At 50.8% G+C, this 23,161-nt stretch overlaps 1 protein-coding gene across 3 annotated transcripts in view; it reads right to left on the bottom strand.

The window, feature by feature from the left end:
* Positions 1 to 947: 947 nt before the first annotated feature.
* The window catches only part of FBXO25 (F-box protein 25), a 43,676-nt gene continuing 21,462 nt past the window's right edge, over positions 948 to 23,161 (bottom strand). For 2 of the 3 annotated variants that reach the window (XM_065899911.1, XM_065899912.1), the window contains 5 exons: positions 9,085 to 9,178; positions 7,654 to 7,838; positions 6,400 to 6,582; positions 5,053 to 5,196; positions 948 to 1,037 (listed from right to left, as the gene is read on the bottom strand). In XM_065899911.1, the coding sequence (XP_065755983.1) occupies positions 948 to 1,037; positions 5,053 to 5,196; positions 6,400 to 6,582; positions 7,654 to 7,838; positions 9,085 to 9,178 (696 nt within the window). Of the gene's footprint in view, positions 1,038 to 1,632; positions 1,660 to 5,052; positions 5,197 to 6,399; positions 6,583 to 7,653; positions 7,839 to 9,084; positions 9,179 to 23,161 lie in introns of all 3 variants that reach the window. The other variant, XM_065899910.1, reaches the window with a different exon arrangement.

The following is a 23,161-nucleotide window of genomic DNA, read 5'->3' as shown; positions in this document are numbered from 1 at the left end:
CAGTCTCCCCTACACCTGCCGGGGCCATTCCTGCATTCCTTCTGGTAAGCACAGCTATCTCTGGGTGGCAGGGTTATATGCAAGTTTTATTCTTTTATAAACCTTTATTTTCAAAATCTTCTAAAACGTACATGCAGTATTTTTTAAAATAAAACAATGTTTGAAAGGTTTCAATAAATGATATCAAAATCATTGATACTACTTCCTTCCGTAAGATGCAAAACTGATGAAGTTAAAATCGGTAGATAAATGTGACTTATTACTTCGCCTGCAAACGGGGATTCAGAGCACTACAGTGCAGGTCAAACTGGGCTGGCCCCCAGGTCAGGGCCCCTGCCTGCCAGCATCGGGCCATGAGCCCAGGATCACAGCCCCAGACTCACGCCTTTGTGGGTCTCGGATGTCTGCACAATTCACAACCCCACGCTGAGCACCCAGAAGACATGCACATACTTCCCTGGGTTCCTTCTGTACCCAAGAGGATTCATATGGACACGACCAATACAGTCAAAATACATCTCAAGAAAAATAAATATTCTGCACAATGTCCTTACAAGGATCAATGATCTATCCCCGCCCCCGATCACTACAAAATCAGGAAACTATCATTTGACAATTAAGAAGCGTATGCTTGGCTGTTAGTGTCAGTTCAGCACAGGATGCGGTGCTGAAAATACAGACTCTTTCTGAACCACATTCACAAACATGCAAAGTTGCACATTTTAATGCGCTTAGAAGAAAAGCATTTTTTAAAGAAGGAAGTAGAAATGATTTTCCTTGGGCTCCCTGGCCCCACTTCATGGGTGGAAACAACAGATGCTCCCGCCCGCAGGTGCCAGGGCACTTTTCCACGTCCCTCCACGCCCTCCAGCCTGGGCACCAGGTCACGGCTCGGTCACGGAGGACGCGTCCTACCACGCTGCCCAGGCCACGGCACAGTTGGGCCCTTAGAACTTGAAGAGGTCGATGAAGTGCTGCGGGGACACGGGCGTGAAGCAGCTGTCGGGGTCAGCAGCCGTGCAGGGGTGGCCCGAGTCCTGCGGGAGGAGTGGGTCGTTACCACACGGGGCGTGTTTCTGGAGGGAACGCAGCTCAGAAGTCGCCAGCTGCTTGTTTAAACACGCCCCGGACCCCACCACAAAGGTGCGTGGACAGCAAGCGATGAGAACTACGGAAATGAAGGCAGCCACACGACTCCCCGGGGGAGAGACTTCCCGAAGGAATTCCTGCTCCAGTGGACGGGGAGACGGGCCGCCCTGAGTTAGGGCCCCAGAGGGAGCCCTGGGCTCTGCGCCCCCGTCCTGGCCGCGCTCCTCCCCTCCCGCCGTGGGTCAGGGTCCACCCCGGGACCTGCTCTCGGCACCGCCCACCCCACTCACCAGAGGGCCCAGCCCTGCGTCCCGCAGCAGAAACGGGGCTCAGGTCAGGAGACAGAGCAGCCTCAGGACTGGGGGCCAGTAAGGCCGGGGACCCGGCGGCCAAGTCTACACCCTCCCTCTGGTCTACAGGGCAGCTCCTGGGACCCCCGGTCATGGCGAAGCAAGCAGGCCAGTCACACATCAGCAGAGGGTGCGGCCTGAGGGGCACCAGCCTCCTGGGGACGCGCGCAGACGCGGGCAGAGCAGGAGGTACCTCGAGTAATAAAGCAAGGCGGCAGTCCTTGGAGACGGCGGAGAAAGGGTCAGGAAGGAGTGCAGAGAAGGGAGGAAAAAAGGGAAAACAGGGTTATTAGGAAGAGCCAGACCGTACTTAGCATTTAGGCTGGATGTGTGTTATTTACGAAAATGGCTAAAGTCATCGGACAGCTGAATCCGAGGCAGCGTCCAGCACCTGGAGGGCCACCTGGGACACTGCCAGTTTCCACTTCCTCGAGTCTCGGACTGACACCTGATGAGGCTGCGGAGCTAAATAACCATCGGAACTGTTCACTGGAAGTGCACAGAGCGACACTGACACATACGGTTTACACTGCAAATATTCATGGCAGGTTTCTCGGAAGCTCCCTCATTCCCTCTTTGCTGTCTGAGAGTCAACTCCTTGGAATGCGGAGCACGAACCAGACTCCAGCAAGCCCAGTGACCCCAGAGCCCAGATCCCGCGCGGACCCCTGCGCATCCACGGTTTTCAGCTCGAGGTCAGCACCAACCTGCCGCTCTCGCCTCTTGCCGGCCCGGCCACCTGGCCCGGCTTCCCCACCCTCGCTGGAGATGGGGGCTGGCCATCAGCGCAGGCTGGGGCCAGCAGCCTCCCTGCTCCGGCCACAGACCCACGGTGTGGACCTGGCAGTGGACACACCGAGACAAAAAAGGACACGGGGTCCTGATTCCCAGCCTTTAACTGGACTCATTCTGTCCGGCTTCCAACTCACCCAACCCCCAGGGTTGACCGAAGTTCAATGAAGTTGAGAAACTCAGCTGGAGGACCGTCAGGCGGAAGGAACATGGCGGTCTCGCGTCACTACTCAGCAACCCGGGAGGGCCGGCCCACGGAAGCCAGACAGACCCCGAGCCGGCACCTGCGCTTGCCTGAGTGACTCGGCTCAGTGACTCCAAGACCGTGGTGCACAGTTCTTAAGCCCAGTATTTCCCCTTCTTTCACTTTGGAGGAGTTACCACAAAGGCAGGTAGAAAACTAACCCCCAGACTCCAGAGAATGAAGCCAGAACAGACAGGACGGCTGGGGCAGCTGAGAGGTCAGAGCCCAGGCCCACGTGGGCGCAAGAGGACGAGTCTGGCAGCGTGCGGGAGCCGGACCATGGCGGGTCCCCACCAGCACCCGGCGGCATCCGATGGTGTCACGCTGCTGTCTCCCCATCGGCAGGAAGTGCTGGCGAAGGTGAGTCAAAGCGCAGGGGCCAATTCTGAGCACCAGCCCCACGCAGGGCAGGGCACTGCTTAACCTTCACGACTCCACGCGGCAGGTCTGCCCCGACAGGAGGCTTCACAAGGCTGGGAACTAGGGTGGGGCCATGGGATGGTGTGGCATGAGCCGGTGGGGGGAAAGCGCGGTCAGCTGAGGCAACGCAGGGGGCCTTCCTCGGGAGCTGACACTGCAAGCAGTTTCCACCAGAAATTCCAGAGACTCATCTTTTTTTTTTTTTTTTTTTTTTTAAATTTCCACCCACAGATTCAGAATAAAGTTGGAATGGCCTCTAGGAGAAAAAGCTACAGTGTGACCCCACGGGTGGACCGAGCCAGGCCCTGAGGCCTGAGGCTGCATGGACATCGAGGTGCTCAGCTTTCAAGGCAAGACTGAACATTTCAGAGCCAAAAGACCAGCAGGAGACACTTGTTCTGAATTTTCATAAACAAAAGAATCCGCAGGCCAATTCTTCTGGAAATCTAAAAAATCACATCTCAATTTAAAAAATCCAGAACTTCCGTGCTTCTCGATGCCTCAGCATCACATTCTTACACCAACAGCAGGGAGACTAAGGAGGGCGCCTCTCTGTTCACGACTTCAGAGACAGGGCTCCCACACTCTCCACACTCTGCAACGGCATTCTTAGAGAAACGCCCATCACATCCGCCCCAGGAAGAAACACCACTGCTCCCAGTCTCTCTCTGGAATAAAGTGATCTGCTCAGGAGAACAGAAAACCCTGGGGAGGAGCGTCAGTTCAGAGCAGCAACCAGACGGTCTCATCTGCTCTGACTCAGCCGTGAAGATGCCTCCTCACGTGTTTTCCACGGGCACCTGCCCGGGTATGCGTTTTCTATCCCTGTGATTGGGACCAAGGGCGCACAGTAAGGGCTCCGCTCCATGTACTGTAATCCCGCTGACTGATTCGCCTGCGTCCCCACGCAACGCGGCCGGCACACCGGCGAGAATGAGCGCGAGGTGCCCCTGCCCCAGAGGAACAAGGTTCCACAGAACAGCCACTGCAGCCGTGTAACACATTTCTTCTTTTTAATTGTGTGGGAAAAGCCACACTAGAATACAAAACAACCAATTACCAATGACGTGACCTCCTGTTGGTCATGAGTGGGGACAGCAGGACCTGCTCGCCTGCAGCCCAGGAGGTAAAGCTCTGTTGACACAGGGGCTCTCACCCCACAACCACGGGTTATAGTTAAAAAAGAGCCACATTACCACGGATATAATCTGAAATGAAAACAATTTAAAGTAGTCATTTCTCTTCCAACAGTTTAGAGTCTGCCATGTAATCCATGCAACAAATTACAGATAAATGAAGAGCAAAAGAAATACACAAACAGCCAAGGCGCTGACCAGGCGGAAGGCCTGCGGCCTTACAGCCACGCCCGAGGACACGGAGGGGCAGGCGCAGACCGCCTGCCAGTTTCGCCACTTTTCTCCCTAGTGAAATTTCACCACGTTAACAAGCAAATTCAAACTCAAGGCAAACTATGGAAATGATTTCACTGAGAGGAGGTGATGGAAGCACCCCACTCCCCCGCCCTGGAAACTTGTTTTTATCAGAGTCTGGACAGGAGAGGAAGGGAGCCAGAGAGGGAGGGGATGGGCCCAGACAACTGCGGACGTGGCTCAGTCTCCACCAAGGACCAGACTTGCTAAGTGTGGCTCAAACACATGAGAAGCCTGGGCACCTTCATGGGCCTCGCCTCTGCTCCAGGCACAGGGCTGTGAGGAGAAGCCCCCTGGAAGTGCCATCTTCGGGCGTCCCGACAGTGGAGGCTGAGGCCGAGTGTGGAGGGCAGCTGAGGGGCCCCCTCGGCTTCCAGAAGAGGGTGGGGGATCCTGAGCCTCGACAACAGCAGAAAGCAGCCCCGCCAGGACTCGGGCCGAGGCGCCAGCCAGCGCGCTCACCACCCTCGGGGACAGCCCCCCCCCCCCCCCACCTGCTACCACAGTGCAAGGGGACGGGCTGAGTGGCCCGACGTTCAGGTCCAACTGCAAGTTGTTCTACGTTTGTGAACCTGTTCCCCTGCCCCAGTCCTTGGTGATACATCATTATCTTATCACAAATACAACTTGCCTTTTTTTTTTTTTTTTTTACCATTACCGTTAGGTGAATACTTTGTTTCTCCAAATTTTAATCCTCAAACTCCAAGACTACATCTGAAATTTTTACCTTCCAAAAGAGGATGCTGCAGTGCCGACAAAAGTGCAGTGTGTCTCCGTACTGTTCCTTAGTGGGGTAATGTTTCTGAAGTGCAAAATACATCAACTTCCATTCGATATGACCTTTTTCTGAAAGGATCAAGTGTCTACAAAACTAGACAGACAAAATTCTGTTCAGAATCAGATGGTTTTCATAGCATAACAATTTTTTAAAAGCAGTATACTGCATGAAACATTCAATTATTAGAAATTAAATTTCAAATATAATTCAGCCTATACACTGGAATACCATGCAGCTGTTAAAGAGACTTAAAGGTTCCGATCTGGAATGATATCCATGACATACTATTAAGCTAAAAGTAAGTTACTACATCATGTGTCTGCCAGGGACTTGTAACTAGAACACAAAAAGAACACAACTCAGTAACAGAAAGACAATCCAAACACAAAATGGGCAACAAGCACATGAAAAGATCTCAGCGCCTCGGGCATCAGGGATGGGAGGAGGCAGCCCCTCACGCCCCCCGTGAGGCTGTGACCAAACACTCAGAGTAACAGGTGGGGATGGGGGCGTGGAGCAGTCGGGGGCTGCCCGATGGGGCGGCGACTTTGAGCAACAGCTTCTCGGTTCCTTGGAATATTAGACTCCACTCCGGGGCGCCCCCCCCCCCGCCCCGCCCCGAGAAGGGGGACCGTGGCGGCCCCGTGGCCTGGCCGCACCCAGCCTCACCCCCTCCAGCACGCACGTCTCAGTTTCAGGGCCTGAACCTGCTCACCTCCAGGACGCCCCTGCCCGCCATGCCCCCCAGAGTGGCCGTGTCCACCTAGGGGACGGGCACGTGACCCCACACATCCCCCAAGCCCGTGTCTGAAGAGGCACGTGACACCTGTCCCTTCGGCAAGGAGCCCCTGGGGCAGGATCGCATCCTGCCTCATCCGAGACTGTTCCCTGCCCTTCACGCTGCCGTGCGTGTAGTGGATGCCCAGCTGTCGGTGCTTCACTCCAGAAACAACACGGGGCGGGGGGCGAGGAGGGGGGCAACGATGAGGGGGACACACAGGAGTCCGCCGGTCCCCGTGGCTAGTCCCGGTCCTGGGAGGGCAGGGGTGCGGGGAGCGGGTGGCCACCCATGATCCCAGAGGTGACACACCACCCGGAGAGGGGCCTCGAGTTATGGGAAAGACGAGGGGCACGTCCTCGACAGGAAGAACCTGCTCTTGTTCTGCTTCTCTGTTCTGGGCTGCGCTTAGAATCACAGCTCTTTCTCAACATGAAGAACGAGCTTTCCCGTAAGTGATTCTAGTCCATTCCCCGAAGTGGCCAGGCCTGGCCGCTGGGGCCGGAGCCCACGCTCACCTGCTTCTCACCGAAGTGGTACTGGCAGAGCTTCTTCCACAGCCGCCGGTCCTCGCTAAGCGCGGACAGTGTCGGGGTCACCTGACCCAGAGTGACGATGTCCCACCCATCCGAGAACCTGTACAGGATGTTGCTGAGCATGTGCACGGGAAGGTCGCTGAGCGTCAGGCCGCTGTCCACCTGCTGGGAGGACCCGCGCACTTACTCCAGCGAGAAGGCGCAGGAGCGTGGCACTCACACTGACGTCTGAGGCCCAGGCGACGGGAAGGCCGCCCGCCCCTCTTTCCTCCCCACTTCTCTCCAGATAACGCCCAGCAGCGGCCCTGCCTGGACCTGCGCGACAAGCATTCCCTTCCCTGGGGATCCCGACCACTGACACCCACACTCCCCGAGTTCGCCAGCTGACGAGGCGTCACCACGCGTCAGCTACTAGGGGACAGTGGCACCTGGCCACGTCTATCAAGGCCTGGATAGCAGACACGCCCCAGGTGCATGTGTCTTCAGGCAGGTGGCCCTCACAGCACAAGCCTCTGCCCGTGGGAACGAGGTGGGGTCTGTGCGGCGCTCACACCAAGGCCGCCTGGACACTGGATGTTAGATCGTCCCTTGTAACTGCAGGGCCTTAATTAGGGAATCACTGCTCTTTGTAAATCCCACATTTAGGTAGCAAATAAATGGCCCAAAGTTACAGTGTTCCAACGCCACCTTTGAAAGCAACCAGAGATAAATAAAACACAACCTAAAACACTTACTTTAGTCAATAGGGTCAACATTTTTCTTGATGAAACCAGTTACCAGAATAAACGAAAAGCATCAGAACAACTGGAGTGATCTGCATGGTCCTTTTGAACTACAAACACACGTACACACACCATGCAGCGTACAACACATCAACCCAGAGAAGCAACAGCGGATGAACCAGAGTCACTACTATACAATTTAGCCTTAATTCATTGAACGTTATTTTAGCCTGAAATACCTAATCTATAAAGGTAAATCAATTCACCACCTCATCACCCACAGGATCAGCTCTTTTTAATAATTACCATCCCCACCGTCTTTCCAATGACACCTATAACCCATTAAAGGGTCTTCTGGTCTTAATCCATCTTAAAACAGTTTAATATTTATGAAATGTAAAGGAGAAAAACCTTTGGAAAAGCTGTAATAGTCTTTCACATACGCTTAGAAGTAACAACAGTGTTTGTAAGAGAAAAACAGAGCGTACTCACTTGTAGGCCAAGAAATGCATACCTCAGTCATCTGAAGATTCTGTAGCTGCTGTTGCCAGTTGAGAATAGTTTCTAACCGGCAAACCCAAATGTTGATATTTCCCACCAGAACGGACTTCCCCACTCCTCTAATTAGAATGCAAAGGGTAGAGCTTAGGTCTTGGAGAAGATCTTTGATTAGGCGAGGGTTTTGGTGGTCATCGAGAACTGGAACAAACAAAAACAAAAACAATGCACTGATACAGTCAACCCCCGCTGTTAAGAATGACCTGCTTTCACAGCCCAAGGGCCCATTAACAGATAACACAGATATACAGAGTGTGATACATACACACGATGGAATATTACTCAGCCTTAAACAGGAAGGGAATTCTGACACATGCTACGACGTAGATGAAACTTGAAGCCCTTATGATAAGAACCAGCCACACATGAACAAGTATTGTGTGATTCTCCTTATATGAGGTCCTTAGAATAGTCAAATTCATAGAGACAGAAAGTAGATGGTGGGCGCCAGGGGCTGGGCAGTGGGGGGAGGGTCGTGCTGGTTGGTGTTTATGGGGACAGAGTGTCAGCTCTGCAAGGTGAGCTCTGCTGAGGATGGTGGCCATCGTTGCACAATGATGTGAATGTACTTAACGCCACTGAGCTGTGCACTTAAGAGTGGTTAAGATGGTAAATTTTATGTATATTTAATCACAATAAAAAATTATAATCTCATTTCACTGCAACTCCAAAGTGGCATCATTTCTGAGATATCACAAGTAGGATGAGATTTTAAAACTTCAAAATATTGTCTGATAGTGTATTTTTGGTTGAGTCTACAGTTTTGCCTTTAAACCTGTCAGTCTCTGTTTTCTTTTATACTTAATCGTGAGAATGGATATTTTAAATGGCATATATATGCATAAACTCAAAGTTCCGTTTATTACTGGCCACTAATCAGGACAAACATTAAATTAAAATGACAGGCTTAGCTGATGCCTAAGAACGAAGTCACAACCTTGCTAATTATAGAAACACGATACAGCTAAGGTGAGCTGTGGCTAGTTACCCATGAAACAGTGAGTGTCTTTTTAAAACTCAGGGATTCATTACCTTTCTCTGGGACTTCCCTGGTGGTCCAGCGGTTAAGACGCCGCACTTCCACTGCAGGGGGCACGGGTCTGATCCCTAATTGGGGAACTAAGATCCCACATGCCACGCAGTGTGGCCCCAAAACAAAACAAATTGTCTTTCTCATTACAATATGTTCTTCTGTATGCAAAAGCACCTTTTAAAGAACAACAATGACAACATCAAGAACTGAGCAGCCGACCCGAGCCCTTGCCCTGACACCATCACATTATTTGACACCATTAATACTGGGGGGGAATCAAAGAAAAATTCAGTCTCCCTGCACCGAATTTCTAATTAAGATTTAGATTATTAAAAATATCAGTCATCACCTTACCTTTTTGAACGATTTTATCCAGAACGTTGAAGTAGTTCTTCTGGGCCACACCGCTCAGCGAGGTCAGCTGGGACTTTGCGATCAGCTGCAACAGCTGTTGGGGGGAGGGTGGGGGGGGGAGTTACAGATGAGCATCACCTCTGAAGGGAAACGCCCCCAAGTGACAGGGAAGGAGAGCGCAGGCCGCAGGCCGTGACACCCTCCCCACGACGGCACATCTTTGGGGGTCCACCCAGCATCCTGCCGTGCCCTTTCCTCTGAATGTCCCAGCCTCACACGAGCTGAGCCGGACCTGCCCCAACGGCCTCACATCACATCTGTCCCTCCGGCCTCCCGCCTGACACGCACGGCACTGCCCCTCCCTCCCGCAGCTGCTGCCTGGCGTGCCTCCCAGGCTTCTGCACGCGATGCCGGCATGGCGGGCAGAGGGGAAGGCCTGGGAAGGACGGGACACCCTTCCCGCTTCTCTGGCCCAGTGCTGTCCCCTCCCCTCAGCTGCTCCGGGGAGAGCTGGTTGTCACAAACATGGCTCATCCGTATCAGTCTTCGGTGAACCCACGGCCCACCTCTCTGTACAAACTGGGCATCAGGAGTCCTGTGTCAGCCGCTTCCCCGCGTCCCCTCACGTCCTGTAATTTCCGCCTCCCACGCGGGGCCTCGCCCTGGGCCACGCGTGTCTCTGTTGTGGTCCAGGGCTGCCTCTGCCAAGTCCTCCCCACCTGGACACATCCATTCACTTCTTCCCATACTGTTTCTGCCCCATCTGAGCCACTGTGGGTAAGCCTTAAACAGATTTTAGAATCTGTGAATTATACCTGCCTATTTCTCTGAAAAAGGAATTTTTCATCCCTCCTTTCCAATCCTCCTAGCTGCCTCTGTGAGTTTCCAGAGGGAGAAAAGAAAATGCTAACTCATACTCACATTGCCACGTTGACCGTGGAAGTTTAAAAAAAATTACAAATATGACAATCATATGATGATTGTTGGGGAAAAAATCATTCTGCAACTTCCAGTATATTTACATAAAAGTGTCCTATGCTGCAGTGAACACAGAAACAACACTCCAGGGCCCTGGCCAGAGAACACCTGAGAAGCCCAAGGCTACAAGGTCAGTCCGGCTCCTCAATCTTTTTTTTTTTTTTAACATCTTCATTGGAGTATAATTGCTTTACAATGGTGTGCCAGTTTCTGCTGTATAACAAAGTGAATCAGCTATACATGTACATATGTCCCCATATCTCCTCCCTCTTGCGTCTCCCTCCCACCCTCCCTGTCCCGCCCCTCTAGGTGGTCACAAAGCAAAATGTTAGCGTCTTCCGTCTTCCTTGTTCGACCAGCATCACAATCAGCACCACTTTAACACTGACTCAGACCCTTTCCCCGTCTGCGTTTACAACCAACTTAGAGACCTGAGGCCAGCTTCACTGCTAACGACAGCCGGAAGGGATGGGGCTCCCAGCGCTGACCCGACAGACCGAGCCACCGGCCCTGGGCAGTGAGTAACCACCAACCTTCCCTGACAGGCTCCCTGCTCTCAAGACAGACCCTCAGGATCTGAGAGAAACAGACCAGAATATGCAAATACGTGCCTCTCCTGCTCCGCAAATAAAAATGAGAGTGCGGAGCCCGTGGGCCACGGCCCTCAGAGAGCCGTCCAGGGAGCCCCCGGGACCCCAGATCTAAGCTACTTCCCTGGTACCACTGCCGCTTCGCTTGTGTGCCGTGCAGGGTCCCGGTGCCCACGAGGATGCTGCACACGCTGAATCCAGCCCTGAGAACGCACCATCTTCCACCATCGCAGATGCTGCGAAGATGGGCACAGGAGGACACAGGCACTCTTTATTTTTAAATAGAGAAATTTTTTTACAACTTATTTTAACTTCCATATGGTAAATATTAATAGACAAAACCCACATAAGCAAATTTCTTATGTGAGGAGGAGGAGGACCCCTGACACCAGGTCTTAGTCTGAGAATGGATATTCTGTCACAAAAGGAAGTAAGTATTCCAACCACCCCCTCCTATCATCAACAAAAACTACAGTTTTCTAATATCACGTAAAAAAATCCTTTAGAAAAAGGCTGAACTCACTAGCAGAAGGCGTGGGGGGGTTGGCATGGTGGGTTAGCTAGTTATCCACAGGGCACCCACCAGAAAAACCACCACAGTGGGATGTGCAAACACAAGAGTGACCATGTTAATAGATGACAGTGAAATCTTAGGTTATAATGGTAATTAACGTAAAAGTGCAGAAGACAATTTTTTTTTTTAATTTATTTTTTGGCTGCTTTGGGTCTTGGTTGCTGCGTGTGGGCTTTCTCTAGTTGTGGCGAGCAGGGGCTCCTCTTCGTTGCAGTACGCAGGCTTCTCATTGCGGTGGCTTCTTTTTGTTGCGGAGCATGGGCTCTAGGTGCGTGGGTTTCAGTAGTTGTGGCACATGGGCTCAGTAGTTGTAGCTCACGGGCTCTAGAGCGCAGGCTCAGTAGTTGTGGCGCACAGGCTTAGTTGCTCCACGGCACGTGGGATCTTCCCAGACCAGGTCTTGAACCCGTGTCCCCTGAATTGGCAGGTGGGTTCTTAACCACTGCGCCACCAGGGAAGCCCCCAGAAGACAATTTACAAAGAAGATATAACCACACGTTAGCCTCTATTCAGCTAGATATATAAGACAAAATCTGTTGGAAACCTAAAGAGAATTTGTCAAAAATACAAATATTGTGGGAGATTTTTATACGTCTCTTCAAATTTAACAATTCTAAACAAGTAAGGATGTGGAGGAATTAAATAATATAACCGCCAAACCTTGTTTAATAAATAAGCAGAAAAACTTACATCCTTCAAATAGAGAATCTGCATTTTTCTTATGTGTCAATAGAATATTTACAAAAATTAACTATGAAAATGGCCACAAAGGAAAATTTAACACATTTCAAAAAAACAGAGATCGTACAGGCCGAACTCTCTGATGATAATATACTAAAGCTAGAATTAAATAAAAGTACGGAAAACCTCAGCTATCTGAGCTCCCAGGCACGTCTGGAATGCCCAAGCGCACGTGTTATGTGGTCAGGATGACAGCGTGGGTGTGAGGGAAGGACAGAGGGTGACGGTTTCGTGCTCAGGTCGCTCTTTCGTGCAGCACAAGGCACCCTCAATGGGCAGAGGCCGGGGGCCGTGCCGTCTTCACTCCTGGCTTCACGCAGATTTCCACACTGACCCGTCATTACCGAGGCGCTACCGGAAGGGCTGGACATGACTGCCTAATTCTTACAACACCCCTAGAAGACGTACTGTATTATCACGCTGCACAGCGAGAACTGAGGCCCAGAGATGAGGAAAATGACCCCAAAGTCACACAGTAACAGGGACCGGATTCAGGACTGAAACACTGCAAACTCTTGCCACCTGTGTCCCGTGCACCTCACGCGTGTCAGGACGCAGCGAACAGCTTCCACAGGCTTCAGCGATGTGCAAGTTGATTACCTGATTTTAAAAGTCTTCTCAGTTTTACTGTATTTAATGAAAATATTTACTGTATTTAATGAGACCTAAACTCTGCAATAGCAGATTCTCACCTAGATGTTCACAAAGCCGGAGCACTGCCAGCACCCAGGCTTGTTCGCAGACTCTGCGTCCATGTTGTTACAACTCTCTGGGACGTGTCAGGAGCTTTCATCAGGTTCTCCCAAGGTCCGTGGCCCCGCTCCTCCCCCAGGGATGAGGGTATCTCATGCAGGGCAAACGCAGGCCGCGTCGAGAACAAGGGTCCCATCTGGGGGACCAGCTCGGGCAGATGGCCTGTGAGAAGTGACCTCTTTTCGGACTGTCCCTCTTGTCCACCCTCCGTGGGAATTAACACCTCATTTGACTCTCATCCTAGTCACTGACTTCTAATACTGGCAGAAGGAAAAACTGTTATCTTCTATGAATTGAATTGTTACACAACCTATAATTTCAGTTTTGTTAAAAGAATTCTTAGTTCTTGCGTTTGGTCACATTCTACAAGTTACATTGTTGGCAGCATAAATATGCGGGAAGTTAAAGAAAAATGAAGATGGTACTGGACACTTGCAGACTCTGTGCTGGTGACATTTCAAATTTCCAGAAGACATGCCATCTGCTGGCGGGACACACACATCCCATAAAACGTCAGAGCTACAACATCTAATTTAATTCTCTTGAGGCCAAACTGTCCAGTTAGTGTCCAGTAGTGCTTCCTTTGACTGGACGCAGGCATCCCTGGGAGGTCCCACGTGGTCTCTTCTCCTTCATGAATCTTGTTCTTAGGAGTTACATATTTTGCTAGCTTACTTTAATCCAACACTTTTTAAAGGGAAAAATTAGAGAAACTCCTGGAGTAAGTAGCCTATACCAATTCTTGAATCAACAAGAAGGACGTTTTTAAAAAAATAAAATGTAAACATATCTTTTTGTGCTAAGGAACTCAGAGGGCATTCCTTTTGTGAAGAATTTGTTTTCTAATAAGGAACTTCCTCCATTTCTAAATACCAGTTTTCTTGAAAAGAGGAGGTGCCTGTAGGTTCAGTAAAACGACTGGCAAATTAATTATTTTAGTCTCTTATGAGCCAGTTTATATTCAGGTAGAATTTGTGCAGAATGTTTACCATGGAAAAAGTCACCAGAACATCTCACAGGACAACCTGCTCATCCGTCCCCTCATCGCAAGTGGAGCAGCTCCAGGTCTGTTCCAGGTGCTGGGGGTATGTGTGTGGGGGGGTGCCCAGGGAGTGGGCACGTGACAGGGGCCAAGCTGGGCTGTGACCCAAGACACTGCAACGTGGCACACAAAGGCTCAGGTCAGAGATTCTACGGATGGTCCCTCTCAACAGTCGCCCTGAACTCAAAAGGCCACTGTTTTAAAACGTCTCCACGCGTGTCAGGAAGTCACTGCTTTCCACGAGAGGAGAATGCTATAGTATCAAGACAAAGAAGACCTTTAATACACGCATCTCTGCTGTCAGGACCGCCTGTGACCTGAGGCACATCTTGCCCGCTTCTCCTCCCTGAATCTGGGGACAGAGCTGGACCTGCGTGGCTGCTGTCCCTCCATCTAAGCCACCCTCAAAAGGTCAGCCAAGCGTAGCCAGCGCTCCTGAGCTGAGCACGTTCAAGAGCTTGTTATGATCCCACCACGAGCTCGTCACGGCAGCCTCGGGGCAGATACAAACCCCGTTAGGTGTCGTGGAAGAAGAGATCCCTGGTCAGTAAACTGAGAAAACCAGACACAACCCAACACAGAGGTCTGGCCCCTCCACCCCCTGGCCCTGCTGCTGCCTCGCGGGTCCCTGGAAGCTCGTCCACGACCATGGTCTCCCCGCTCCTGTCCCCTCGTGAACTGTTCATGCCACGTGGTCCTTGGCAGAGATCAGGAAGAAGCTAAACATCTTCACATAACCAGACGGTCCAGCCTGAGACGTCCTTTCCCTTGTTTTCATGATTCCACTATTTAAAGGACCCAGGAAGCACTTGGGAAACAGGAGTTCACGTCCAAAGATTGAGGAGTGTTGGGAAACAAACTCCTGGGGCCGAAGTCCCAGGACCTAAGGAGGCGTGTAAAGATGAGCAGACCAGCTCCCCAGCTCAAGGGCAGAGGTCACATGAATACCCGAGTGGCCCCGGCCCTGCACACACTGCACCTGGTGCCCCGCGGTGAGGAGGCCCAACCTGTCCTACCTGACGGACAGGCAAGGGGCCCAAATGACACCCCCCCACCACCAATCCCTTACCTCGAACAGAAGGAAAGGGTGTCACTAACACGGAGGAGGTGCATGAGGTACATTTTCACCCAGAGTCGCTATGACGGGCACCTCCTGGGGGACCTCAGTGGCACAGGGACAGCCCTCGCCGTGGAGCCTTCCGACGCGGCCCGGGTTCCGGGTGTGCGGGCCAGTGGCAAGTCTGCAGGAGACCCACGTGCGCGACAACCGTCTGCTCTTTTCACCATCGGTCGGTTTCACGATTCATCAGCGAAATGTGTTCTCATACGCACTCAGGTGGCAGCAGGGCCTCCTTCCAACCTGTGCCAGAAAACGGAGGGCCTCCCGGGCTCTGCTCTTTGTAATTTTTTCACTGACTAGTTTGCAATCATGTCGTCTAACCCACCGTTAGCACAGGCTCATTTTCCACATGTTCAAAGTGAGATGGTGTGAGAATATCTGACTATCGTGTAAAGAGGTATGCTTGATCCTTCGCAGAAGACAAAACATGAACAAGCATGACCTCTCCTCTCACGGAGAAAAGCACACGGCGCCCCAGGGGAGAAGTAACGGCCCTTCTGCACGGTTTCCGCGGCACGCCGCCCGGGGTACGTCAGCGGCCACCACTCTCAGGGTTCTGAGGTCGCAGGTCCAGACCCCAGTGTCGGCAGGGCCCTGTTATGTTGCGGCTCAGGGAGGGGACCTCCTTGCCTCACTCAGCTCCTAGTGTCGTGGAGCCCCTGGGCCAATCTCTTCACATGGCTTCTCCCTGTGACTGTGGCTCTGTTTCCTCTTCTCTTAAGGACACAGTCATCGGTTTAGGGCCCTTCCCACTCCAGCAGGACCTCATCCTAACTGATTACATGTGCGAAGACCCCACTTCCAAATAAGGTCACGTTCTGAGGCTCCAGGTGGACATGAACCTTGGGGGACACCGTTCAGGCCCGCAGACTCGCTATTTAGAAGTAATTCCTCAAAAACATGGTAGTTCCTCTAATATAGGAATGTGGAACAGTGAAAAGACTTAAGCAAAACTCTACCACCAAACTTTTCACGCAGGCAACCCACGCGCAAGACGTCAACCCCTTTGTGGCTCAGGTCGGCATCTGCCGCACACGGTGACCCAGCCCATCGGGCTGGCAGAGGATCAGAAGTGAAGAAGCAGGGAGGGTGCTCTGTGAGCCGTCGAGTCTCCCGGGATGGCCTGTGTATGCCTGGAGCAGGGCCGGGCCCACCACTCAGCTGCCCGACTCCCGGGCCGGAGGCTGGACCCCGTTCTGACCGCCACCTCCCGCAGTTAATCCTGACACAGGACAAAACTGGAAAGAAGGTGATGAGAGGTGTGCCATCTCGAAGGACAGTGAGAACTCAGGGTCTGTCCACTGAGATCAAGTGGCGCATCCGCACTCGTCCCCTCCGCCTCCTGTCACCAGACCTTTTCGCTGCCCCTCTTCCCGCTCACACCGACACCCTCGTCTCTGGCTCTTCGGGGTGGGATCCTGCACGTACACGTCTATGACAAAACGCGGGCAGTCCCTGGGGGCCGGGCTGAGCTGCAGAGGGGCTGCACTCGCTGTGGCCTTTCAGAGCTCCCCTGGGGTCCCTGGCGCCCTTCACTTCAAGAGCCACAGCGCAAAACCAGGAAATCGGCCCTGCTGCATCCTCCTGGCCAAGTCACTCAACAATCCTTTATGTTTACTCATTTGTCTAAGTTTCAGGTGCACAACACGGTGCCTGGCGATTGTAAAGCTTATACTCCACTTACAGTTATTACAAACTATGGCTGCATTCCCTGTGCTGTACAATATATCCCTGTAGCCCGTTTATTTTATACCCAGTAGTTTGTTCCTCTTAATTCCCTACCCCTACCCAACAATCCCTCTTAGAAATCCGGTTTCCACTGCCAAACTTCCTTCTAAGTCAGAAAGTTGTTGAAATATCCTTTCAGAATATCGTATGCGCTTCTGGAAAGTCCTACCCCTTTAGTGAAATGTTCTGAATGGAGAAATACTATTCTGCGTGATCCCACCTTGTATAAACATGAATCTTCCATGACCGACTTCTCGTAAGCACCCTCATAAGTGCATCTGTTACACCCTAAGCACACCCTGTATTTATTAATATTTCCTGATCCCCTACTGTGACTAGAGGGTTAGTAGATTCTTTCTGTATGACCCCGAGTACAAGAAGGGACTTAAATACGTCACAGACGACAGGTTCACCAGCACCGCTGGAAAGGCCTGATCAATTATTAAACCTCACAGACCCTGCCCTGCCAGCCAGCACCTATTCTCTAAACAGGCCGTGAATGCTAGCAGTGAGTATTAACGTCTGTTAAAATGTTTCTCAACAAATATTTTAATAATTAAGCTACAGAGTTCAACTCTCCTGACGCTACAAATACGACGGTGCAGTACACACAGCCAGCACCCGACACCTCGCGCTGCTCCCTGGGCGACGCGCAGGACGGCCCGCCGCCAGGTGCGGCTTCCCCGAGCTCAGGGAGGAGCCTTGGGCAAGCTGGAAGGGCCGTCAAGAGGCTGAGTTACCGTCACAGATAAAACCTGATGCTCCTGTGACCAGGCCTCAAACAAAGCTCAGAGAAACCAAACTGTCAGTGAGTAACACATTCCAGTTACAGGGAAGTTAACGTGAGGAAGTTAAGGTAACCAAGGTAAAAAAAAGTCACTATTTACAAGCCAAATAAAGTGAACAATGTGTCACAGACGGCAGCAAAGCTCACTGACCACAGGCAGGTTATTTTCCAAATAACCCAAATAAAGGTACATAAACGTAACGATTCTGAGAGTTTTTCCCCGATGAGGAACCTACTTTAGGAAGCACAGCACACCTGGCATGTTTATACATTTCAACTGCTACCCTGTGCTGCTCTCAGGGAGTTTCCTGACAGCCTCTTTGGCCATCGCCCCCAGATGCCGACCCTTCCAGTCCATGCTCTCCTTGAGCCCGCCCCGTCCCTCCCAGAGGACCCGCAGCTGCTGTCCCCGCGGTACTGGGGGGCCTCAGATCCAGGGAGCCACCATGCATGACCTACACGCCCCACAGAGAGAGACAACCCAACTCTCCCCCGGGAAGGGCTGGCACTGAGGGGCTGCCCAGTTTCCGGGTGTGCAATGACACTACGGACAGACGCCACCTCTCCACTGCTGAAACTTCAGTGTGTATCGCTGACAGATGTGACGAGGTCTATGGCTGGAATGTGAATTAGACGATTCCCTGACACTGTTAGTTTGGAAAGACAAGTCAACCTCACAGGATGGGACTGTGCACCTCTCCTAAGGGTGCTCAGCAATGTGGGCACCAACATTCTCATCCCTCCCACCTCAGACCAGGGGACACCAACTACCAGACAGGGGGTAAAGATGCTGACATTCAGTCTCCAATCATGACACGGAGCTAAAAGCCCACTTCAAAGGCCTTTTAAAATACCAACTCTGCTATAAATCTCCCCCTTTGCGGCGAAATAACTACATATGTGCTAATAATTCCAAGTCTTTGGTTAATTTTTCTACTTAAAATTTTCAAAATTCCACCAAGTTTAAGTCTTTGATTTATCTTAATGAAAGTAAGGTCCTAAAACTGACCAAAAATGCTTTTAATTTACTTATACATTACATATAAATGGTATGAATGAGAAGTAAGCTCAATTACGGACCAGATATTAAGAACTGTCCACTCACCAGGGCCAAATCTAAACTGCATCTTGACTGTCATTTTTTTCCCCCAATAAGCAAGTTTCTCAGCACATATTATAAAATAATAACTGCAAATAATCAGTTGAGAAGAGAAAAATTACTAGTGAGTAAAGACCAGTTTTTATTGATTTTCTAGAAATAAACTTAATAGTTCAATAAATTATGCGAAGGGCTTTTCAGTAGCCGGCCAAGACAACATTCTCAATCTATAAATAAGCATTTTTTCAAAACTACAATGAGATATCATCTCACACCAGTCAGAATGGCCATCATCAAAAAATCTAGAAACAATAAATGCTGGAGAGGGTGTGGAGAAAAGGGGACACTCTTGCACTGCTGGTGGGAATGTGAATTGGTTCAGCCACTATGGAGAACAGTATGGAGGTTCCTTAAAAAACTACAAATAGAATTACCATATGACCCAGCAATCCCACTACTGGGCATATACCCTGAGAAAACCAAAATTCAAAAAGAGTCATGTACCAAAATGTTCATTGCAGCTCTATTTACAATAGCCCGGAGATGGAAACAACCTAAGCGCCCATCATCGGACGAATGGATAAAGAAGATGTGGCACATATATACAATGGAATATTATTACTCAGCCTTAAAAAGAAATGAAATTGAGCTATTTGTAATGAGATGGACAGACCTAGAGTCTGTCATACAGAGTGAAGTAAGTCAGAAAGAAAAAGACAAATACCGTATGCTAACACATATATATGGAATTTAAGGGAAAAAAATGTCACGAAGAACCTAGGGGTAAGACAGGAATAAAGACGCAGACCTACTGGAGAACGGACTTGAGGATATGGGGAGGGGGAAGGGTGAGTTTTGACAGGGCGAGAGAGAGTCATGGACATATACACACTAACAAACATAGTAAGGTAGATAGCTAGGGGGAAGCAGCCGCAAGGCACAGGGATATTAGCTCGGTGCTTTGTGACAGCCTGGAGGGGTGGGATGGGGAGAGTGGGAGGGAGGGAGACACAAGAGGGAAGACATATGGGAACATATGTATATGTATAGCTGATTCACTTTGTTATAAAGCAGAAACTAACACACCATTGTAAAGCAATTATACCCCAATAAAGATGTTTAAAAAAAAAAACATTTTTTTGTGAATTACAAGAGAGTTTTAACAGCAGTTTAACATAATAGCCATATCGCTGACTACCAACTAGTCTGAAACTAAACATACAGCATTACATTTGTAACACAAATTCTGCTGAATGGTGGTGAAGAACACGACTGTTTACAAGCGTGCGGACGAAGCTCAGCGGCGGAGGCGGTGTGTGTGTTTACGCACGTGTTAGCCCAGAGCAAGAAGTGGTGTTTGGATTTATCTGTGGCCAGATGGACAAAATGTAACGTGAATGAGGTTTAAGAACAGGCCGAATGCACGAGGAGTGTGTGAAAGACCACGGACTCATCCATCCCACCACAGTGCTGAGGGGGCAGCTCACAACCCCATGTTTACAGGTTTCCTTACGATTCCCACCAGCGCCAGCAGGCACTGCCTATGTGATTCAACAGTGACCCTAAATTAGGTGCCATGTTCTGAGGAACATGGCACATTAGTTCTCTATTCTCCTTTAAAAAGTTGAGTGAGGGGTTTCCCAGGTGGCGCAGTGGTTGAGAGTCCGCCTGCTGACGCAGGGGACGTGGGTTCATGCCCCGGTCCGGGAGGATCCCACATGCCACGGAGCGGCTGGGCCCGAGAGCCATGGTTGCTGAGCCTGCGCGTCTGGAGCCTGTGCTCCGCAACAGGAGAGGCCACAGCAGTGAGAGGCCCGCGTACCGCAAAAAAAAAAAAAAAAGTTGAGTGAATGCAGCTTGGAAAAACAGTGTTTATTCCTCAAAATCAGACTAAAATTTTGAAAAATTGCAAAAGTAACCTAGGTATGAAGATGTTTCAAATATTTTTAAACAGACAACACCAAAAGTGGCTTATTTCATATACAGGATGTGGAAGAGACAATTTAATTTGGATTTGTGTAATTAGAAGACGTCAAATTTCCATTCCTGCCAAAGTATAGGAGAATAAAGACTAAACTTCCATTCCAAACTACTTATTTTTATTTTGACAACTAAAACAATTTATACTGAACACTAAACTCTAATACTAATTTTTATTCTGAAACTATGTAGTAATTATAGATTAGCCTCAGTTTAAAATGCTAATTTTAGACAAAGGAATTTCATATAAAATATTAATACTAATGCTTTTCATATAAATTCTTAGAGGAAATATTACTGCATGCCATCCGAAATGTAAGGAAACTCTTTCATCAGTCATTTCAAAACCACTGCTTGTACATCTACAGCTCTTCTAATATTAAGGAGTGGCCATCTGGACAACACAGCACAAGTTATGGGAAACTGTCTTGTTGAGAAGAACTGCAAGAGACCCTCACTGTCCTGGTAAGTGTGGTATAAACATGAAAGCAGCAGAGAGGTGCCAAGGACACCACTCCAGCCACTGAGGCCAACTACGATTCAGTGCGATTCAGGGGTACTGACCGCACGATGATGCACTAACAGACCCACAAAGCAGTGTTTCCACCCCAGTGGCGGGGTGCTGAGCGAGAGGGGATCCCACCCCCACAGACAAGGTGGCAGCAAGTGCAGGGGGACATGTCACCCAGAGGTGAGGCACAGAGCACAATCAAAAGAAAGCAAGTGGGGGCATCAGGCCTGCTGGGGAGGCAACAGGAGGAAAGGGAAGGGAGAAGAGACAGTACAGTATGTGGACCCGATCACAGAGAGTCACTAGGGCGAGGGGACAGCACACCATGGCCATGGCATGTGGACCCGATCACAGAGAGTCACTAGGGCAGGGGACAGTGCGCCATGGCTCGTGGACCCGATCACAGAGTCACTAGGGCCAGGGGACAGCACGCCATGGCCACGGCATGTGGACCCGATCACAGAGAGTCACTAGGGCCAGGGGACAGCACACCATGGCCACGGCACATGGACCCAATCACAGAGTCACTAGGGCCAGGGGACAGCGCACCATGGCCACGGCAAGTGGACCTGATCTGAGAGAGTCACTAGGGCCAGGGGACAGCAGGTCATGGCCACGGCACGTGGACCCGATCACAGAGTCACTAGGGCCAGGGGACAGCGCGCCATGGCCACGGCACGTGGACCCGATCACAGAGAGTCACTAGGGCCAGGGGACAGCGCACCATGGCCACGGCAAGTGGACCCGATCAGAGAGAGTCACTAGGGCCAGGGGACTGCAGGTCATGGCCACGGCACGTGGACCCGATCACAGAGTCACTGACAGCTGGCTTCATTTGTCTTTGTCTTTCGGAGAAGGCAGACATAAGCAGATCAGTTTAGGAAGGTAACTGGCCTCGGGAAGGGTTTGAAGGAGCAGGAAGCAGGGGCAGGAGGAGGGTGAGGAGGCAAGGACCCCTGATGGGGAGGCCCCACCTGGCGGGAGTGCTCAGCCATCACGGAAGTGCCACAGAGAGAGGCCAGCCGTGTGGGAGGGCCCAGTGGTGCTGGCGGGCCTCGCATAGCGGCCTCAGCAGCTGCCAAAGCCACCAGCCCCGGCGGCCGTTTCTAGAGGCGATGCAGAGAAACGCCACTTCACGCGTTAGCATGTGGACACACCACATATTTTACTTTTTAGTTACGTATTTTTTTACACATACTACAAAAGAACCAGCAGAGAAAGTCTACGATCTGCCAGCTACTACTGTCTAGGATGAGGACAACGTCTGAAGAAAGGCTCCTCAGTGAAAAAGAGACCAGCATGTGGACAAAACAAAGATCCCAAGGCTGTTCAGCTGACCAGGTTCAGTAGGACACAGAGCACAGAACGCTCAGACCTTCTCTGGTCAGCAAACCAAGGGCCTGGACCAGCAAGATGAGCAGAAAGCCCGGCACTGAAACCAGGAGGCTCGGTCGTCCTCCCTCCCACGTCTCCGTCCTGCCCCAGAGTCTCTCTCACGCCCCCACGAGTAAAATCCCTTGTGTGGATTGCGGTCCAGAGTGGCTGGTATTAGACAACTAAGCATGATCTGAAGTATCAAAAAGCACGTGGGTCAACGCTTACTGTGTAACAGACCTCTCTGCTGACTCACGTTTTCCTGGATACTCAAATCTTGGCATTTCTACAAAGTGGAGTCAAATTCCAGTTCGGTCTCCTGGAGGGAAGAGGTAGCTGGTGGAGGCCCCTGTCTGGTGTGCAGGCACCTGGGAGAACTCGAACCCTCGGAGGGACTACTGCCTCCACACAGCCCCCACCTGGCGAGGCTGCAGGGAGCACATGGCTAGGAACCCCAGGTGCTGGTCACATGGATGCCCGGCAAACTCTGACTGGAACCAAACCAAACACTCGGGCTTAAAATCATTTAACCACCCAGTTTTCTGTCCTTCCGGTAGCACTTCCAAATGCCTAGCAGGCATTACAAGGAATATCTTTCCAGAGTCTCACAGCACCATTAAAAATCCAAAATCAACAGCTTCGTGACCCATCACTTACTCTTTGCCTATAATAGTAAGAAGGTGAATAAGTTGGTTAGGCAAATAAAAGCAGACAGTAAATGGAATATATGGCAAGATCCTTTCTTTTCTGAATGTAGGCCAAGACAAAAATTTCCTCTAAAAACATGTTATTAACACAAT

This window comes from Phocoena phocoena, chromosome 21 (genome assembly GCF_963924675.1).
Source record: "Phocoena phocoena chromosome 21, mPhoPho1.1, whole genome shotgun sequence".
In the NCBI taxonomy this organism is placed as follows: Eukaryota; Metazoa; Chordata; class Mammalia; order Artiodactyla; family Phocoenidae; genus Phocoena; species Phocoena phocoena.
This window is presented reverse-complemented; position numbering and strand designations above follow the sequence as displayed.